General features: G+C 41.5%; 1 protein-coding gene across 2 annotated transcripts in view; it reads left to right on the forward strand.

The window, feature by feature from the left end:
* LOC133642382 (phosphomannomutase 1) overlaps window positions 1–18926 on the forward strand; it is a 30026-nt gene extending 11100 nt beyond the window's left edge. For both annotated transcript variants that reach the window (XM_062036532.1, XM_062036533.1), the window contains exons 6-8: window positions 4091–4166; window positions 8055–8170; window positions 17311–18926. In XM_062036532.1, the coding sequence (XP_061892516.1) occupies window positions 4091–4166; window positions 8055–8170; window positions 17311–17430 (312 nt within the window). In that variant the 3' untranslated portion in view covers window positions 17431–18926. The remainder of the gene's footprint in view (window positions 1–4090; window positions 4167–8054; window positions 8171–17310) is intronic.
* The last annotated feature ends 5107 nt before the right edge of the window (window positions 18927–24033 follow it).

Raw genomic sequence — 24033 nt, forward strand, 5'->3', positions numbered from 1 at the left:
GCCATTGAAGTGATTTGTACATTTTCAGAAAGTGCTTGTTCTAATTTTGGCTAAAGCAAAACAAAGAAAACAATCTGAAGTTGTCTTTATTTTGAAGTTATCATGCCATGATTTGACCAGTGCGGCCCACTTGGGAGTAGACTTTCCTCCATGTTTGACACCCTAGGATTAGATCATGGATTGTGAGCAAACTGTGCTGTTCTTTTGTGTTCTAGCACAGGTGATAGCATTGTGTTGATGTAGCAATCATTCCGTTGCAGTTGCTGTTGGGCAAAAGGCCCTTTTTGAAGGTTGCGCTGAATGTCGCAGGAGTACAGAGAAAAACACGGAGGGTAAAAGGCCGGGGTGGACTGTGTTTAATGAGCCGGAGAGTTTAAACAGTGTGAATAGATCACACGTCCAGCAGAGGTGTTTGAACCCATCATCGGGAGATCAATTATACAAATATATGGAAAAAGGAATGGCATTAAAAGAAAAAGAGCCAGCAGACACCAACATGCGTGAATTGAGTTTGTTTTAATTAGCCCCTTACGTCATCCAGCAGCTATACAATTATAAAATGATATTGCTGAACAGACGATGTGTCTAATATTTGTTTTATTTCTGACAGATATGTTAACACACACACACATAGGTGTCAGTTTGCCCGTATTTTTCAGACGTACTACACAAAGACGCAAAATAGCACCCGCAGATTCAGTTTGAGCCTGGATAAATCACATTGTGCTTGCTGAATGATTACACCATATCTTCTGGATTGTACAGCGCACCGGTATATAAGCCACACCCACTGCATTTTAGAAGAAAAAAATACATACATTAGCCGCACCAGACTATAAGCCGCAGATATGTGAATAATGCTGTATAATAGACTGTATTTATATTATTCACATGTGAATAATGCTGTATAATAGACTGTATTTATATTATTCGCATGTGAATAATGCTGTATAATAAACTGTATTTATATTATTCACATGTGAATAATGCTGTATAATAGACTGTATTTATATTATTCACATGTGAATAATGCTGTATAATAGACTGTATTTATATTATTCACATGTGAATAATGCTGTATAATAGACTGTATTTATATTATTCACCTGTGAATAATGCTGTATAATAGAGTGCATTTATATTATTCACATGTTAACAATGCTGTATAATAAACTGTATTTATATTATTCACATGTGAATAATGCTGTATAATAGACTGTATTTATATTATTCACATGTGAATAATGCTGTATAATAGACTGTATTTATATTATTCACATGTGAATAATGCTGTATAATAGACTGTATTTATTTTATTCACATGTGAATAATGCTGTATAATAGACTTTTTTTATTTTATTCACATGTGAATAATGCTGTATAATAGACTGTATTTATATTATTCACATGTGAATAATGCTGTATAATAGACTGTATTTATATTATTCACATATAAAAAATACATAAGTGTTTATTGTTTATTTTGAGCGAACTGTGTTGCTGAATTTCTCCCAGGGATCAATAAAGTACTTTCTATTCTATTCTATTCTATTTTATTCTATACGTTGTGACATGAGTCATTTACACATAAATATTCTTTAAGTATATCATAATAACCCCACAGTGACGTTTTGCTGAATTTACTGAGGAATTTGTGAAAGTGAAACAGTACAAAAAGAATGTCATTGTAAGTTAATAATACTAACACAGACACTCGTAAACATGTTAGCGTATTAGCTAATGCTAACAATGCTAGCTTGATTAGATAACTAGGCACATACAAATATGCATGCAAACACTCCTACAGACGGTTTAGTAAGTATGAATAGTTTTAGTTATATTGCAAAACTTACAAACGTTGCTTGGAGTGATGAATGAAGAATCCATACGAGTAGAAACGTTATGGACAGCTAGAAGACAGAACGGCACTTCTACTTCCGGTTGAAGTCTCAGTCTAAACAGAAGGGTAATGCAGCAGTGCAGCACCTGCAGTGAGTGAACTTTTCCAAAAGGCGGCGCCATAGTTTGCATGGGCTATGAAGTTTGCACATTTTAGTACACGCAAACATTTAGTTTGTTCCTTCACACTGCAGTTGCATCAGACACATGTCGGATTTATATCCACATACTAAAGAGGCCTGGGTCGGATTTGTGTTTTGAACGTTTTGGTTAAATGTTGGGAAAGACAGTAATACAGCATCAATCACAAAAGAAACCCATTTGGAGAGTAACCTCGCGGTCACACCCTTTTGATGCCCTGACCCACCGCCCAAAATGTCAACACTCCAAAATATTGTTGTATATATAATGTTTTTTTGCCATACCTGACCTGCCTGCAAATTATAGGGACTTTTCCTGCATGTTAAGGGCCTCAAAAAGGCAGAAAACCCGTTGTGATTTCAGTAGGGCCCTTGCGGGGCTTGCTTGGCAAATTAAATTCAATTAAATGAAATAAAAAAGACATTTAAGTAAATAACACAAAACTACTTTAGATTGCAATCATCATTTGAAGCAATTAGGATCAAGATCTGAATTTGTGGAGCCGAGTTATTAACGTTTCCTGTTTTGTGGCGAATCACCGGAGCAATGTTTGCCGCTGTGCCACGCCCACTTCTTATGACGTAGGCAAAATTTGTTCGCATTTTATCATTCCCTCCACATGTAATATCTGTTGTATGAACTGCCACTCATTTGGCTAAAGTCCCTAGGAGGAGTTCATTAAAGTACGACCCCTTTTATTTCACGGAAAAACGGCTAAAAACAATCGGAGCCAAGAGTGGCGCCATGCCATGCCACGCCCACATCTTATGGCGTGGGGAAAATGGGTTTGCAATTTATCATCACCTATATGTGTACTATCTGTTATGTTACTACCACTCATTTGGTCAAAGTCCCTAGTAGGAGTTCTTTACACTACGACCCCTTTTTATGACGAAAAATGGAAGACGAAAACCAAGATGGCCGACTTCCTGTTCATTGTTAAGTATGACTTTTTGAGACTTTTATGTGCGTCCCGTCATGATACATGTCTCCTCCCACTTTCCTGTCCATACAGGAAGCTGGCAGGAGGGGCAATTTGTGTCTCATTTTAAAGAGAGAGTCCATTTTGAAATGTCATATTCATGAATATTGAATTGTTGGCACACCTGCAAAACATGCGACTTGTTGGGCAGGTCTCCAAAAGGCTTCCAGGCGTACAAACACAGCAGTTTCACTCATTCACAGCAATCTCACTCATTCACAGCAGTTTCACTCATTCACAGCAATCTCACTCATTCACAGCAATCTCACTCATTCACAGCAGTTTCACTCATTCACAGCAATCTCACTCATTCACAGCAGTTTCACTCATTCACAGCAATCTCACTCATTCACAGCAGTTTCACTCATTCACAGCAATCTCACTCATTCACAGCAGTTTCACTCATTCACAGCAATCTCACTCATTCACAGCAATCTCACTCATTCACAGCAGTTTCACTCATTCACAGCAATCTCACTCATTCACAGCAATCTCACTCATTCACAGCAATCTCACTCATTCACAGCAGTTTCACTCATTCACAGCAATCTCACTCATTCACAGCAGTTTCACTCATTCACAGCAATCTCACTCATTCACAGCAATCTCACTCATTCACAGCAGTTTCACTCATTCACAGCAATCTCACTCATTCACAGCAATTTCACTCATTCACAGCAATCTCACTCATTCACAGCAATCTCACTCATTCACAGCAATTTCACTCATTCACAGCAATTTCACTCATTCACAGCAATCTCACTCATTCACAGCAATTTCACTCATTCACAGCAATCTCACTCATTCACAGCAATTTCACTCATTCACAGCAATTTCACTCATTCACAGCAATCTCACTCATTCACAGCAATCTCACTCATTCACAGCAATCTCACTCATTCACGCGCCCTAATTAGTGATCGTTCTGTCATGTGTGGGAGTGGATGAAGGAAGAACTAAGCAGAGTATATTTTACACACAGGTGAAGAGAAGCAATACAACATCAATCACACCATGACCTGAATGACAAACTGACAAATCTCACAATGGAAACTTTTTTATCCACAGAGAGAAAAAATCAGGGAGAAATTTGTGGCGGCCCTGAAAGAGGAATTTGCTGGCAAGGGACTGAAGTTCACCAGAGGTGAGGCATCCACATTTCACTGTGGCTTCAACTTCAAGCAAACATACTGTACTTACTGTCTAATACCCAGACACTTCATTAGGTACCCTGCACTCCACTGCCATAACAATATTGTGCTGCAGTAGTAGTACAGTAGTATTTATGTACTATATGTCCTGTGTGCTACATTAGTAGTACAGTAGTACAGTGTCATGACCAAATAACACAATATTTATGTACTGTATGTTCTGTGTGCTACATTAGTAGTACAGTAGTACAGTGTCATGACCAAACAATACAGTATTTATGTACTATATGTCCTGTGTGCTACATTAGTAGTACAGTAGTACAGTGTCATGACCAAACAATACAGTATTTATGTACTATATGTCCTGTGTGCTACATTAGTAGTACAGTAGTACAGTGTCATGACCAAACAATACAGTATTTATGTACTATATGTCCTGTGTGCTACATTAGTAGTACAGTAGTACAGTGTCATGACCAAACAACACATACTATATGTCCTGTGTGCTACATTAGTAGTACAGTAGTACAGTGTCATGACCAAACAATACAGTATTTATGTACTATATGTCCTGTGTGCTACATTAGTAGTACAGTAGTACAGTGTCATGACCAAACAATACAGTATTTATGTACTATATGTCCTGTGTGCTACATTAGTAGTACAGTAGTACAGTGTCATGACCAAATAACACAATATTTATGTACTGTATGTTCTGTGTGCTACATTAGTAGTACAGTAGTACAGTGTCATGACCAAATAACACAATATTTATGTACGCCCAGGTGTGCTGTAGACGCCAAGGTGTACAGTAGACGCCCGGGTGTACAGTAGATGCCCAGGTTTACAGTAGACACCCAGGTGTACAGTAGACGCCCGGGTGTACAGTAGACACCCGGGTGTACAGTAGACACCCGGGTGTACAGTAGACGCCCAGGTTTACAGTAGACGCCCGGGTGTACAGTAGACGCCCAGGGGTACAGTAGACGCCCGGGTGTACAGTAGACGCCCGGGTGTACAGTAGACACCCAGGTGTACAGTAGACGCCCGGGCTTACGGAATGTGTTGACAGTTAACAACGTATTCCTAATTACGTGTAATTTCAGTGTCATCATCATGTTTTGTTTCTGAGTTGAATCTGCATGATGAAGTCATTGGGACTTAAACACGCATGGTTTCTTTGCAGAGGTGGGTCGTAACGCGTTACATTTACTTAAGTAACTTTTTGGATACATTGTAGTTTGAATACTTTTTACTTCTACTTGAGTATTTTTTAGAAGAATAAATGCTACTTTTACTCCGTTACATTGAGTTTGATTCCGATGGTTGCATTTATTGATATGACAATTGTGTCTGATTATGGATGAAGACAATATTCTTCCGGCAGACACTGTCACGTGACTCTGTTTAGCCAATCCAACGTAAGCATGTTGGACTCCATTTCACCAATCAAACAAGCACAAAGTTCAGCTATAGGAAGCTGAAATAGGTCATTATTTTTTAAGTATATGATAAAATAGAGACCTGTTTGTTTAATAAGTGTCAGAAAGTTCCCAATTAGGTGACATGACGTCATCGCATCCCGGCTGTTGCTGAACAAAAACCTCCTAAAACACTTGACTATAAAAGCGATCTTTTTGTATGTCTGTGATGATCCTAATAACCACAAGTGGCATTTCAACACATTAAAACATTACCAACAACATCAGAAAGCAGTGGAAAGTTGTACTTATCTGTTAGATCCGTCGCGTACCATGAATTGATTTACGTGGACCCCGACTTTTAAACAAGTTGGAAAAACGTATTGGGGTGTTACCATTTAGTGGTCAATTGTACGGAATATGTACTGTACTGTGCAATATACTAATAAAAGTCTCAATCAATCAATCAAAGCTTTAAAGTTACGTGCTTATTAGCATGTAGCATTCTCTTCTTCTACTGTATTTACATATAACATAGCTAAACCAGCTGAAATAACCACAGTCGCCCCCTAGTGCAGGAGAGGTACACTGCATGTAGAGCAGATATAGATCATCTACATCTACTATATGGTGTGTAAAGTACATGTAGAGCAGATATAGATCATCTACATCTACTATATGATTTGTCTGAGTCTCTGGACAAAGAAAAAATTACAAAATCAATTTTTCCTTTTTTTCAATGGATTAAGAATGGTTACAAATAGGAATCGCGATTCATCTGAAAATGTTTTTTTTTACAGCCCTATAATGCAGGACCAAAATATGTTTTTATAATACAGGTGTGTTTTTATAATATATGTGTGTTTTATAATATAGGTGTGTTCATCTGATGTTTTTATAATATAGGTGTGTTTTTATAATATAGGTGTGTTTTATAATATAGGTGTGTTCATCTGATGTTTTTATAATATAGGTGTGTTTTTATAATATAGGTGTGTTCATCTGATGTTTTTATAATATAGGTGTGTTTTTATAATATAGGTGTGTTCATCTGATATTTTTATAATATAGATGTGTTTTTGTAATATAGGTGTGTTTTTATAATATAGGTGTGTTTTTATAATATAGGTGTGTTCATCTGATATTTTTATAATATAGGTGTGTTTTTGTAATATAGGTGTGTTTTTATAATATAGGTGTGTTTTTATAATATAGGTGTGTTTTTATAATATAGGTGTGTTTTTGTAATATAGGTGTGTTTTTATAATATAGGTGTGTTTTTGTAATATAGGTGTGTTTTTATAATATAGGTGTGTTCATCTGATATTTTTATAATATAGGTGTGTTTTTGTAATATAGGTGTGTTTTTATAATATAGGTGTGTTTTTGTAATATAGGTGTGTTTTTATAATATAGGTGTGTTTTTATAATATAGGTGTGTTCATCTGATGTTTCAAAAGCCAATCATGATCACATGAAGGTGTTTCCACATCTTTAAGAAGTCTTATTTTCAGCCAGATGTTTTGAGAAATGAGATGTAGGTTTGGTGCATGGAAAGTCGGCGCAGGGTGTGTGAGGAAAGCTGCCTTCTGATTGGCTGCTGCTTTTGTCGCCAGACCTTCAGCTGGGCAACGAGTCGAGCAGGAAGTGATTACCATGCCTGGACTTTGAACTATGTGCTTCCAAAACAAGACTGCAGTGTTTGCACGCTCACTGGAGTGTGGGAAGGAAACAGGTGTGTCCACTGAAGACAACGTTAAGAACCTCCATCAGTGCCAGCAAACTACCTTTCTTCTGTTTGGTCACATGACCCAGACACTTTGCTCCTGCTAACCCAGCGCTCGGCAACCCAAAATGTTGAAAAAGACATATTCAACCACAAATACAAAAAACTATTCTGTCTGGAGCCGCAAAAATTATTAAAAGTCTTATATAAGTGTTATAATGAAGACAACACGTGTCTATATTAGCCTACTATCAAAATGACTTTAAAAGTCTTATATAAGTGTTATAATGAAGACAACACATGTGTCTATATTAGCCTACTATCAAAATGACTTTAAAAGTCTTATATAAGTGTTATAATGAAGACAACACATGTGTCTATATTAGCCTACTATCAAAATGACTTTAAAAGTCTTATATAAGTGTTATAATGAAGACAACACGTGTCTATATTAGCCTACTATCAAAATGACTTTAAAAGTCTTATATAAGTGTTATAATGAAGACAACACATGATGGAAGTGTCTATATTAGCTATATTAGCTACATTTTTGAAAAAGCTCCAGGGAGCCACTAGGGCGGCGCTACAGAGCCACGGGGTGTCGTCCTATACCTTTTTGTCTCAGTTCTTCGGGGAGAGTGTTTGTCTTCTACACAACGATCACCTTCATGTGTGTCCTGTGACGAGCAGGAGTGCAATTAGCGTGCGATGCTAACATCTTAGTCTGCTCTCAGGCGGACTCATCAGCTTCGACGTGTTTCCAGAAGGCTGGGACAAGAGGCTGTGTCTGGACCTGCTGGAGAGAGAAGGTCTGGAACGCATCTACTTCTATGGCAACGAGACGTCAGATGTAAGTTTATCTGCATACTGCTTAACATGCAACATTTATCTGCATACTGCTTAACATGCAACATTTATCTGCATACTGCTTAACATGCAACATTTATCTGCATACTGCTTAACATGCAACATTTATCTGCATACTGCTTAACATGCAACATTTATCTGCATACTGCTTAACATGCAACATTTATCTGCATACTGCTTAACATGCAGCATTTATCTGCATACTGCTTAACATGCAACATTTATCTGCATACTGCTTAACATGCAACATTTATCTGCATACTGCTTAACATGCAACATTTATCTGCATACTGCTTAACATGCAACATTTATCTGCATACTGCTTAACATGCAACATTTATCTGCATACTGCTTAACATGCAGCATTTATCTGCATACTGCTTAACATGCAACATTTATCTGCATACTGCTTAACATGCAACATTTATCTGCATACTGCTTAACATGCAACATTTATCTGCATACTGCTTAACATGCAGCATTTATCTGCATACTGCTTAACATGCAACATTTATCTGCATACTGCTTAACATGCAACATTTATCTGCATACTGCTTAACATGCAACATTTATCTGCATACTGCTTAACATGCAACATTTATCTGCATACTGCTTAACATGCAACATTTATCTGCATACTGCTTAACATGCAGCATTTATCTGCATACTGCTTAACATGCAACATTTATCTGCATACTGCTTAACATGCAACATTTATCTGCATACTGCTTAACATGCAACATTTATCTGCATACTGCTTAACATGCAGCATTTATCTGCATACTGCTTAACATGCGACATTTATCTGCATACTGCTTAACATGCAACATTTATCTGCATACTGCTTAACATGCAGCATTTATCTGCATACTGCTTAACATGCAACATTTATCTGCATACTGCTTAACATGCAACATTTAGCTGCATACCGCTTAACATGCAGCATTTATCTGCATACCGCTTAACATGCAACATTTATCTGCATACCGCTTAACATGCAACATTTATCTGCATACCGCTTAACATTCAACATGTATCTGCATACCGCTTAACATGCAACATTTATCTGCATACCGCTTAACATGCAACATTTATCTGCATACCGCTTAACATGCAACGTTTATCTGCATACCGCTTAACATGCAACGTTTATCTGCATACCGCTTAACATGCAACATTTATCTGCATACCGCTTAACATGCAACATTTTTCTGCATACCGCTTAACATGCAACATTTATCTGCATACCGCTTAACATGCAGCATTTATCTGCATACAGCTTAACATGCAACATTTATCTGCATACCGCTTAACATGCAACATTTATCTGCATACCGCTTAACATGCAACATTTATCTGCATACCTCTTAACATGCAACATTTATCTGCATACCGCTTAACATGCAACGTTTATCTGCATACCGCTTAACATGCAACATTTATCTGCATACCGCTTAATATGCAACATTTTTCTGCATACCGCTTAACATGCAACATTTATCTGCATACCGCTTAACATGCAACATTTTTCTGCATACTGCTTAACATGCAACATTTATCTGCATACCGCTTAACATGCAACATTTATCTGCATACTGCTTAACATGCAACATTTATCTGCATACCGCTTAACATGCAACATTTATCTGCATACTGCTTAACATGCAACATTTATCTGCATACCGCTTAACATGCAACATTTATCTGCATACTGCTTAACATGCAACATTTATCTGCATACCGCTTAACATGCAACATTTATCTGCATACCACTTAACATGCAACATTTATCTGCATACTGCTTAACATGCAACATTTATCTGCATACCGCTTAACATGCAACATTTATCTGCATACTGCTTAACATGCAACATTTATCTGCATACTGCTTAACATGCAACATTTATCTGCATACTGCTTAACATGCAACATTTATCTGCATACTGCTTAACATGCAGCATTTATCTGCATACTGCTTAACATGCAACATTTATCTGCATACTGCTTAACATGCAACATGCGTGACATTTCCCGGGGAAATGGGTTCAAAAAAATTACAATTAAAATGTCTTCCATCCATCCATCTTCTTCCGCTTATCCGAGGTCGGGTCGCGGGGGCAGCAGCCTAAGCAGGGAAGCCCAGACTTTCCTCTCCCCAGCCACTTGGTCCAGCTCCTCCTGGGGGATCCTGATGCGTTCCCAGGCCAGCCGGGAGACATAGTCTTCCCAACGTGTCCTGGGTCTTCCCCGTGGCCAAGTGCCCTGCCTTCGGCTGCCGCCCAGCTCACAATGCACCCGACCTCTATGGCCCCTCCCATGAGTGGTGAGCCCATTGGAGGGGGGACCCACGTTGCCTCTTCGGGCTGTGGCCGGCCGGGCCCCATGGGGACAGGCCCGGCCACCAAGCGCTCGCCATCGTGCCCCAACTCCGGGCCTGGCTTCAGAGGGGGGCCCCGGTGACCCACGTCTGGGCGAGGGAAATCTGAGTCTCGGTTTTTGTAATTCCATAGAAGTCTTCGAGCTAAAATGTCATATCATGATTTATTTCTACTTTTAAAACTTTCCCATGTTCTTTGCTCAAAGTGTTGCATGGATGTTTTACTCAGCATTTTAAGCCATTTGAAGGTTTCTTTTGAGAGGCGGAGTTGTTAGATGCAAATTAACCTCCCCACAACCCCGCCCCCTCACTCTCTCCACAACCCCGCCCCCTCACTCTCTCCACAACCCCGCCCCCTCACTCTCTCCACAACCCCGCCCCCTCACTCTCTCCACAACCCCGCCCCCTCACTCTCTCCACAACCCCGCCCCCTCAGTCTCTCCACAACCCCGCCCCCTCACTCTCTCCACAACCCCGCCCCCTCACTCTCTCCACAACCCCGCCCCCTCACTCTCTCCACCACCCCGCCCCCTCACTCTCTCCACAACCCCGCCCCCTCAGTCTCTCCACAACCCCGCCCCCTCACTCTCTCCACAACCCCGCCCCCTCACTCTCTCCACAACCCCGCCCCCTCACTCTCTCCACAACCCCGCCCCCTCTCTCTCTCCACAACCCCGCCCCCTCACTCTCTCCACAACCCCGCCCCCTCACTCTCTCCACAACCCCGCCCCCTCACGCTCAGCAAGCATTTTCCCCCGGCCAGCAGAAATGTTTTTTAGCTTTCATTTTGCACTTTGGACATGGGTGACCGCCAGCAGCCATCACTTTTTACTTGACCCTCACCCATACTTGCCAACCTTGAGACCTCACAATCAGGGTGATATTCAAAAGACCCGCTGGGGGATATATATATATATATATATATATATATATATATATATATATATATATATATATATATATATATATATATATATATATATATATATACATATATATATATATATATATATATATATATATATATATATATATATATATATATATATATATATATATATATATATATATATATATATACATATATATATATATATATATATATATATATATATATATATATACATATATATATATATATATATATATATATATATATATATATATATATATATAAGAAATACTTGAATTTCAGTGAATTACGGCTATACATACATATGTATATATAGCTGTAATTCACTGGGGGGGGGGTCACACTGCATTCACATTAGACATTAGCTGGGGGTCACACTGCATTCACATTAGACATCAGCAGGTAGTCACACTGCATTCACATTAGACATCAGCGGGGGGGTCACACTGCATTCACATTAGACATCAGCGGGGGGTCACACTGCATTCACATTAGACATCAGCGGGGGGGTCACACTGCATTCACATTAGACATTAGCTGGGGGTCACACTGCATTCACATTAGACATCAGCGGGGGGGTCACACTGCATTCACATTAGACATCAGCAAGGGGTCACACTGCATTCACATTAGACATCAGCGGGGGGGTCACACTGCATTCACATTAGACATCAGCGGGTAGTCACACTGCATTCACATTAGACATCAGCGGGGGGGTCACACTGCATTCACATTAGACATCAGCGGGGGGTCACACTGCATTCACATTAGACATTAGCTGGGGGTCACACTGCATTCACATTAGACATCAGTGGGGGGTCACACTGCATTCACATTAGACATCAGCGGGGGGGTCACACTGCATTCACATTAGACATCAGCGGGGGGTCACACTGCATTCACATTAGACATCAGCGGGGGGGTCACACTGCATTCACATTAGACATTAGCTGGGGGTCACACTGCATTCACATTAGACATCAGCGGGGGGGTCACACTGCATTCACATTAGACATCAGCAAGGGGTCACACTGCATTCACATTAGACATCAGCGGGTAGTCACACTGCATTCACATTAGACATCAGCGGGGGGGTCACACTGCATTCACATTAGACATCAGCGGGGGGTCACACTGCATTCACATTAGACATTAGCTGGGGGTCACACTGCATTCACATTACACATCAGCGGGGGGGTCACACTGCATTCACATTAGACATCAGCGGGGGGGTCACACTGCATTCACATTAGACATCAGCGGGTAGTCACACTGCATTCACATTAGACATCAGCGGGGGGGTCACACTGCATTCACATTAGACATCAGCGGGGGGTCACACTGCATTCACATTAGACATCAGCGGGGGGGTCACACTGCATTCACATTAGACATCAGCGGGGGGGTCACACTGCATTCACATTAGACATCAGCGGGGGGTCACACTGCATTCACATTAGACATCAGCGGGGGGGGTCACACTGCATTCACATTAGACATTAGCGGGGGGGTCACACTGCATTCACATTAGACATTAGCGGGGGGGTCACACTGCATTCACATTAGACATTAGCTGGGGGTCACACTGCATTCACATTAGACATCAGCGGGGGGGTCACACTGCATTCACATTAGACATCAGCGGGGGGGTCACACTGCATTCACATTAGACATCAGCGGGTAGTCACACTGCATTCACATTAGACATCAGCGGGGGGGGTCACACTGCATTCACATTAGACATCAGCGGGGGGGTCACACTGCATTCACATTAGACATCAGCGGGGGGGTCACACTGCATTCACATTAGACATCAGCAGGTAGTCACACTGCATTCACATTACACATCAGCAGGTAGTCACACTGCATTCACATTAGACATCATCGGGGGGGTCACACTGCATTCACATTAGACATCAGCAGGTAGTCACACTGCATTCACATTAGACATCAGCGGGGGGGTCACACTGCATTCACATTAGACATCAGTGGGGGGTCACACTGCATTCACATTAGACATCAGCGGGGGGGGGGTCACACTGCATTCACATTAGACATCAGCGGGGGGGTCACACTGCATTCACATTAGACATCAGCGGGGGGGTCACACTGCATTCACATTAGACATCAGCGGGGGGGGGTCACACTGCATTCACATTAGACATCAGCGGGGGGGTCACACTGCATTCACATTAGACATCAGCGGGGGGGTCACACTGCATTCACATTAGACATTAGCTGGGGGTCACACTGCATTCACATTAGACATCAGCGGGGGGTCACACTGCATTCACATTAGACATCAGCGGGGGGTCACACTGCATTCACATTAGACATCAGCAGGGGGTCACACTGCATTCACATTAGACATCAGCGGGGGGTCACACTGCATTCACATTAGACATCAGTGGGGGGTCACACTGCATTCACATTAGACATCAGCAGGGGGTCACACTGCATTCACATTAGACATCAGTGGGGGGTCACACTGCATTCACATTAGACATCAGCAGGGGGTCACACTGCATTCACATTAGACATCAGCGGGGGGTCACACTGCATTCACATTAGACATCAGTGGGGGTCACACTGCATTCACATTAGACATCAGTGGGGGGTCACACTGCATTCACATTAGACATCAGCAGGGGGTCACACTGCATTCACATTAGACATCAGTGGGGGGTCACACTGCATTCACATTAGACATCAGCGGGCGTCACACTGCATTCACATTAGACATCAGTGGGGGGTCACACTGCATTCACATTAGACATCAGCAAGGGGTCACACTGCATTCACATTAGACATCAGCAGGGGGTCACACTGCATTCACATTAGACATCAGCAGGGGGTCACACTGCATTCACATTAGACATCAGCAGGGGGGTCACACTGCATTCACATTAGACATCAGTGGGGGGTCACACTGCATTCACATTAGACATCAGCGGGGGGGTCACACTGCATTCACATTAGACATCAGCGGGGGGTCACACTGCATTCACATTAGACATCAGCGGGGGGGTCACACTGCATTCACATTAGACATTAGCTGGGGGTCACACTGCATTCACATTAGACATCAGCGGGGGGGTCACACTGCATTCACATTAGACATCAGCAAGGGGTCACACTGCATTCACATTAGACATCAGCGGGTAGTCACACTGCATTCACATTAGACATCAGCGGGGGGGTCACACTATCAGCGGGTAGTCACACTGCATTCACATTAGACATCAGCGGGGGGGTCACACTGCATTCACATTAGACATCAGCGGGGGGTCACACTGCATTCACATTAGACATTAGCTGGGGGTCACACTGCATTCACATTACACATCAGCGGGGGGGTCACACTGCATTCACATTAGACATCAGCGGGGGGGTCACACTGCATTCACATTAGACATCAGCGGGTAGTCACACTGCATTCACATTAGACATCAGCGGGGGGGTCACACTGCATTCACATTAGACATCAGCGGGGGGTCACACTGCATTCACATTAGACATCAGCGGGGGGGTCACACTGCATTCACATTAGACATCAGCGGGGGGGTCACACTGCATTCACATTAGACATCAGCGGGGGGTCACACTGCATTCACATTAGACATCAGCGGGGGGGGTCACACTGCATTCACATTAGACATTAGCGGGGGGGTCACACTGCATTCACATTAGACATTAGCGGGGGGGTCACACTGCATTCACATTAGACATTAGCTGGGGGTCACACTGCATTCACATTAGACATCAGCGGGGGGGTCACACTGCATTCACATTAGACATCAGCGGGGGGGTCACACTGCATTCACATTAGACATCAGCGGGTAGTCACACTGCATTCACATTAGACATCAGCGGGGGGGGTCACACTGCATTCACATTAGACATCAGCGGGGGGGTCACACTGCATTCACATTAGACATCAGCGGGGGGGTCACACTGCATTCACATTAGACATCAGCAGGTAGTCACACTGCATTCACATTACACATCAGCAGGTAGTCACACTGCATTCACATTAGACATCATCGGGGGGGTCACACTGCATTCACATTAGACATCAGCAGGTAGTCACACTGCATTCACATTAGACATCAGCGGGGGGGTCACACTGCATTCACATTAGACATCAGTGGGGGGTCACACTGCATTCACATTAGACATCAGCGGGGGGGGGGTCACACTGCATTCACATTAGACATCAGCGGGGGGGTCACACTGCATTCACATTAGACATCAGCGGGGGGGTCACACTGCATTCACATTAGACATCAGCGGGGGGGGGTCACACTGCATTCACATTAGACATCAGCGGGGGGGTCACACTGCATTCACATTAGACATCAGCGGGGGGGTCACACTGCATTCACATTAGACATTAGCTGGGGGTCACACTGCATTCACATTAGACATCAGCGGGGGGTCACACTGCATTCACATTAGACATCAGCGGGGGGTCACACTGCATTCACATTAGACATCAGCAGGGGGTCACACTGCATTCACATTAGACATCAGCGGGGGGTCACACTGCATTCACATTAGACATCAGTGGGGGGTCACACTGCATTCACATTAGACATCAGCAGGGGGTCACACTGCATTCACATTAGACATCAGTGGGGGGTCACACTGCATTCACATTAGACATCAGCAGGGGGTCACACTGCATTCACATTAGACATCAGCGGGGGGTCACACTGCATTCACATTAGACATCAGTGGGGGGTCACACTGCATTCACATTAGACATCAGTGGGGGGTCACACTGCATTCACATTAGACATCAGCAGGGGGTCACACTGCATTCACATTAGACATCAGTGGGGGGTCACACTGCATTCACATTAGACATCAGCGGGCGTCACACTGCATTCACATTAGACATCAGTGGGGGGTCACACTGCATTCACATTAGACATCAGCAAGGGGTCACACTGCATTCACATTAGACATCAGCAGGGGGTCACACTGCATTCACATTAGACATCAGCAGGGGGTCACACTGCATTCACATTAGACATCAGCAGGGGGGTCACACTGCATTCACATTAGACATCAGTGGGGGGTCACACTGCATTCACATTAGACATCAGTGGGGGGTCACACTGCATTCACATTAGACATCAGTGGGGGGTCACACTGCATTCACATTAGACATCAGCAGGGGGTCACACTGCATTCACATTAGACATCAGCGGGGGGGTCACACTGCATTCACATTAGACATCAGCAGGGGGTCACACTGCATTCACATTAGACATCAGCGGGGGGGTCACACTGCATTCACATTAGACATCAGCGGGGGGGGTCACACTGCATTCACATTAGACATCAGTGGGGGGTCACACTGCATTCACATTAGACATCAGCAGGGGGTCACACTGCATTCACATTAGACATCAGCAAGGGGTCACACTGCATTCACATTAGACATCAGCGGGGGGGTCACACTGCATTCACATTAGACATCAGCAGGGGGTCACACTGCATTCACATTAGACATCAGCAGGGGGTCACACTGCATTCACATTAGACATCAGCGGGGGGGTCACACTGCATTCACATTAGACATCAGCGGGCGTCACACTGCATTCACTTTTTTGTTTGGAAGGTGAACGGCCAAAAAATCCGAATTGGACATCCCACCCTGTAGTCTGCAGGTTCCGGTTTTGACCTGTGACCTTCATGAACGAATGGCCTTTCAAAGCGCGACCTTGAGGACGGTGGTCTTTGGACCAGCGTGTAGCAGCTGATAGCAGAATGAACTACTCGGTAAGACGTGACTCACGAATATTTCCTCTTCTCCTTCTCTCAGGGAGGAAACGATTACGAAATCTACAACGACCCTCGGACCATCGGCGTGGCAGTTTGCTCTCCGGAAGACACGGCCAGGCAATGTCGATGTTTCCTCAGCGACTCGTCACACCAGTCCTGACGTTACGTTCTCGGAAAACTCCGAGTGCTTGTTACGTCTGCTGAAAGGTTTGTTCGTGCATGAAATGCTCAAACGTAGGCAATACTCTTCGCAGTCCTAGAATGACATCATTTGTTGGTACGGAAGTAGGGCAAAAAACTGTATCACCATCTACGTGTTTTGTATCCGTCCCTTTTTGATCAACTATGGAAAATAAGGTGTTAAATGTAAACGTTTTAATTGTAAATGTAACTTCCTATGATTATAATCCCTCAACTATCAAGGCAGAAAGGAAATGTCAACACAAGTGTGCAATGTTAGGTGTGTGAATGTTGTGTAAACATTTGTAGTTTATTTTGTGAATGTATTAACACTAAACCTATTTTATTGATGTAAAATACACAATGGACGTTATGCTTTTGTAATGTTGATATTTTCAGTCTTACAAACCTAATTGAAGGAAGAAGTGTAAAGAAAAACAACTACGGATGGAAGATAATTCAAAAGAAGGAACATCGATCCTCGACAAAAACTGGAGCTTCTTTTTCTTCACGCTGTTAACTAGCTGCACACGCTGGAAAGGAGTAGCGAGGGCAGAATAATGAATTATTGACAGTGCAGTGTGAAAGCTGATGTTTTTACTTTGCAATGAAGTAAACACAGTCTCAAAGAACCTGCCGAGGCACTTTCTGACCAAACATCCACATTTGGATGTTGAAACTGCCGCCCTCTTCATTAGGTAGTTGAATAGCCCTGGTCTAGTGAGATCCTACCATAGAGAGCCTATACAGTACTGCCATCTAACGTCTTGGAAGTGCAACTGCATTACAAAGAGACTGAAATTAATAAGAAAAGAAGATGTAACAACTGGACAGCACAGTTATAGCATAGTCAGCTCATTTTTAAATCTTACATAAAAATCCATCCATTTTCTACCGCTTATTCCCTTCGTGGTCGCGGGGGGCGCTGGAGCCTATCTCAGCTACAATCGGGCGGAAGGCGGGCTACACCCTGGACAAGTCGCCATATTTTTTATAATGAAATAATAATAATTAGATAATTAATTATTATTATTATTATTAATTAATAAAAAATAATTAACAATACTAATGATTAATACATTTAATAATTATATAATTCAAATAGTTAACAATTATTAAAAGACACAAAAGTACAGAAATTTGGTGCCGTTGAGTACCGGTATCGATGACCAGTTACCGGGAATTGTTCCCGTATCGGTCCAAAGAACACCTCCAGGCAACTACAACCCTAAACTAACACCCTCCCTTCCACATCATACCTCTTCGGATTGTAAAAAATCAAATGTAAATAATCAAATGTAGACACTTTTTCTTATGCTTTCTGATCTCTCTCACTATGTCCACTACTTGCTGTACATATCCTACCAAGTACTTACTTGCTGTACATATCCTACCAAGTACTTGCTGTACATATCCTACCAAGTACTTACTTGCTGTACATATCCTACCAAGTACTTACTTGCTGTACATATCCTACCAAGTACTTGCTGTACATATCCTACCAAGTACTTACTTGCTGTACATATCCTACCAAGTACTTACTTGCTGTACATATCCTACCAAGTACTTGCTGTACATATCCTACCAAGTACTTACTTGCTGTACATATCCTACCAAGTACTTACTTGCTGTACATATCCTACCAAGTACTTGCTGTACATATCCTACCAAGTACTTGCTGTACATATCCTACCAAGTACTTACTTGCTGTACATATCCTACCAAGTACTTACTTGCTGTACATATCCTACCAAGTACTTACTTGCTGTACATATCCTACCAAGTACTTGCTGTACATATCCTACCAAGTACTTGCTGTACATATCCTACCAAGTACTTGCTGTACATATCCTACCAAGTACTTACTTGCTGTACATATCCTACCAAGTACTTGCTGTACATATCCTACCAAGTACTTACTTGCTGTACATATCCTACCAAGTACTTGCTGTACATATCCTACCAAGTACTTACTTGCTGTACATATCCTACCAAGTACTTGCTGTACATATCCTACCAAGTACTTACTTGCTGTACATATCCTACCAAGTACTTACTTGCTGTACATATCCTACCAAGTACTTGCTGTACATATCCTACCAAGTACTTACTTGCTGTACATATCCTACCAAGTACTTACTTGCTGTACATATCCTACCAAGTACTTGCTGTACATATCCTACCAAGTACTTGCTGTACATATCCTACCAAGTACTTGCTGTACATATCCTACCAAGTACTTACTTGCTGTACATATCCTACCAAGTACTTGCTGTACATATCCTACCAAGTACTTACTTGCTGTACATATCCTACCAAGTACTTGCTGTACATATCCTACCAAGTACTTACTTGCTGTACATATCCTACCAAGTACTTACTTGCTGTACATATCCTACCAAGTACTTACTTGCTGTACATATCCTACCAAGTACTTGCTGTACATATCCTACCAAGTACTTGCTGTACATATCCTACCAAGTCAGTCCTACACTGTTTCAATGTCCATTTCTCTGATGATGCAATTGTTGATGGCTGAAGTGCTGATATCAACCAAACCTACCCCCCCCCCCTCCACATCCCACACCCCGGATTGTAAATAATGTAAATAATTCAATGTATAAACTCTGATGATTATCTTGTGTGATGACTGTATTATGATGATAGTATATATCTGTATCATGAATTGATTAACGTGGACCCCGACTTAAACAAGTGTAAAACCTTATTGGGGTGTTACCATTTAGTGGTCAATTGTACGGAATATGTACTGTACTGTGCAATCTACTAATAAAAGCTTCAATCAATCAATCAATGTGAACGGTACCCATCCCTAATCATATGACTCACTTTTGCACCGTTTTTAAGTTACCTTTCCTAATTAACTATATGTTTAGAGGGAATGCTTTGTTGTGTATATATTTTAAACATATTTTATATATCCATTGACTAATTCCTAGTAGTGAGACTTAATATTGTGTTTGTAGATGTAAAGTGTTAATATTGTGTGTGTAGATGTAAAGTGTTAATATTGTGTTTGTAGATGTAAAGTGTTAATATTGTGTTTGTAGATGTAAAGTGTTAATATTGTGTGTGTAGATATAAAGTGTTAATATTGTGTTTGTAGATGTAAAGTGTTTGTGTTGTCCTAAAGTCCATTGTTAATATTCTTTACATAATTACTTGATAATAATTTTGTATTATTGACTATTATGTCACTTCCGCTAAATTACTTCCGGTTGGTTGACTTCCGGTATTCGTTCGAAAGGAAGTAATACATGTTGCGGTTTTCTGTAGTAATTTCTGTTGCCATCCTACACAAAGCGGCGAAGAAGCAATGCCGTAAGTTGTCTTTAATAAGTTAACATCATGTCAGATACGTTAAAAAAGTGTCGATATGTTGAATATAATTGTCGAATTGGATACAATGTGTTCAAGTCATTCAGGCAGACGAGAGTCTCCCTCTGCTGAACATTTTGGGACATTACCGTTACATTTTCATATGTCATTGTAGACAAATATGTACAGAGACAATAAGTGAAGTGTGTTTGTGTCTCTTTGTTCTTTTTAGTTTTTCACCATCTTGTCTGTGAAGAATTGTCAAAAGTAAATGGTCAAACTTACAACGACGTTCTCTTCATTGACTCCGGTTTGGCTTGGTGTTGAGTGGCGTTTCTACACGTCTCACGAGAACACTAAAGTGTTAGTATTGTGTTTGTAGATGTAAAGTGTTAGTATTGTGTTTGTAGATGTAAAGTGTTAGTATTGTGTTTGTAGATGTAAAGTGTTAGTATTGTGTTTGTAGATGTAAAGTGTTAGTATTGTGTTTGTAGATGTAAAGTGTTAGTATTGTGTTTGTAGATGTAAAGTGTAATTATTGTGTAATTAAGTGTGCTGATGTTTCAGGAGGTCATCAAGCTGTTTCCTCCACATTGGATCATTACTTGATTGTCGCCAACAGGGGGCAGTGTGGCGTCTTCTTTTACGTCAGTTTGCTCTGCTTGGCGGACTTCCTGTCTTTTCTGCGAGATGGAAGTGAAGTTTGTGGGTTTTTTGGTTTTAATATACCTTTGTTTATAAAGTTAAACATTTAATATATCTTTGTTTATAAAGTTCAACATTTACAAACATATGTGACGTGTGTTGTGTCTCATTTATTGATCCTGTTTTACGTCGGCTCCGATGATTTTACGTTACTTTGCTCTGCTTGGCGGACTTCCTGTCTTCTGCGAGACGGAAGTGAAGTTTGTTGTGTGTCTCATTTAATGATGCTCTTCTACGGAGGGAGAAACACGTTTTGGTTATTTTTCCTTGCAAAACAGACCCCAATAAAACCATCACTTCAACTCAAACTTTAGCCAAAGTGTGAAATCAATTGATGGAAACATGTTTTTTCTCATGCCAGTAACACCAAAAACGTATTTTTAGGCCTGGTAATAAGGTTTGGCGCAAACATACCTTTTCATGCTTGACAGTAATGGTTTAGGCTTTAAAGTTAAAACATTCATTTTTTACATGACATTAAATAGTTGATGATAAAAACATGGCAGTAAGAATGTGTGTATTGTTCACACACTAAGAGTTGATGTTAAATCAAAATAAATAATTACTCATGATGGAAAGAGTTGATGCTTAAAACGTTTTTTGGAATAGGGGTAAGAATTTGATGATAAAAACGTGTTTTCCCACAGAGCAAGGCTTGATGCTGAAAATTATTTATTCGCATGACAATAAGGATCGGATCATTTGACAAAAAAAGGTAAAAAGTGTAATAAATAAGCAAACAGTTGTAATGTGAGGAGAAAATGTTGCAATATTGACACTAATAACACTAAGATGTCATCTATGGTTTTTGAACTTCAAAACTGTCATTGCTCAAAAAATATTAAGACTTGTAATCAATGAATGGATCTGAAATTGATGTACAGATTCACACGCTGAAAGTAAAAATACAATTATTTGATATCCATCCATTTCTTACCGCTTGTCCCTTTCGGGGTCGCGGGGGTGCTGGAGCCTATCTCAGCTGCATTCGGACGGAAGGCGGAGTACACCCTGGTCACATGACACATTGTATAGTGGTCACATGACACATTGTATAGTGGTCACATGACACATTGTATAGTGGTCACATGACACATTGTATAGTGGTCACATGACACATTGTACAGTGGTCACATGACACATTGTATAGTGGTCACATGACACATTGTATAGTGGACACATGACACATTGTATAGTGGTCACATGACACATTGTACAGTGGTCACATGACACATTGTATAGTGGTCACATGACACATTGTATAGTGGTCACATGACACATTGTACAGTGGTCACATGACACATTGTATAGTGGTCACATGACACATTGTATAGTGGTCACATGACACATTGTACAGTGGTCACATGACACATTGTATAGTGGTCACATGACACATTGTACAGTGGTCACATGACACATTGTATAGTGGTCACATGACACATTGTACAGTGGTCACATGACACATTGAAGATGCGTGTGCTTCCTGAAGTAAGAAAAAGCCATCATTACCTTCCTCTCCTCATATTTCTTATTTTTAAGAGCAGACAATCCAAGGTTGTGTTTACTTTCAGTCTTGATGATGTATGAAGATAATCATGACATTTATTTCATGTTGTATGAAGATAATCATGACATTTATTTCATGTTGTATGAAGATAATCATGACATTTGATGAGGAAAAGAGACAACTGAAAATCATTCTGTCAAAAGTGGGCCTGCCTGCTCCGCCAGCCAGTCACTCCAGTCATGCGTCCTCGCCCACATAAGCTCCTCCTTCTGCTCCTCCTGCTGCTAGTTGTTCCACCATGACAGCAGACCCAGGCCCGGCTCACAAATGCTGCCCTGGGACAAGAAAGGTTACTTCCTTCTGCTTTATGTCTGTCATCCAACCTCTCACACTTTCATCACTTCACTCATGTCCACACTTTCACCACTTCACTCATGTCCACACTTTCATCACTTCACTCATGTCCACACTTTCACCACTTCACTCATGTCCACACTTTCACCACTTCACACATGTCCACACTTTCACCACTTCACTCATGTCCACACTTTCACCACTTCACTCATGTCCACACTTTCACCACTTCACTCATGTCCACACTTTCACCACTTCACTCATGTCCACACTTTCATCACTTCACTCATGTCCACACTTTCACCACTTCACTCATGTCCACACTTTCACCACTTCACTCATGTCCACACTTTCACCACTTCACTCATGTCCACACTTTCATCACTTCACTCATCTCCACACTTTCATCACTTCACTCATGTCCACACTTTCACCATTTCACTCATGTCCACACTTTCACCACTTCACACATGTCCACACTTTCACCACTTCACTCATGTCCACACTTTCACCACTTCACTCATGTCCACACTTTCACCACTTCACTCATTTCCACACTTTCACCACTTCACTCATGTCCACACTTTCACCACTTCACTCATTCCACACTTTCACCACTTCACTCATGTCCACACTTTCATCACTTCACTCATGTCCACACTTTCATCACTTCACTCA

Source organism: Entelurus aequoreus, linkage group LG25 (genome assembly GCF_033978785.1).
Source record: "Entelurus aequoreus isolate RoL-2023_Sb linkage group LG25, RoL_Eaeq_v1.1, whole genome shotgun sequence".
Lineage (NCBI taxonomy): Eukaryota > Metazoa > Chordata > Actinopteri > Syngnathiformes > Syngnathidae > Entelurus > Entelurus aequoreus.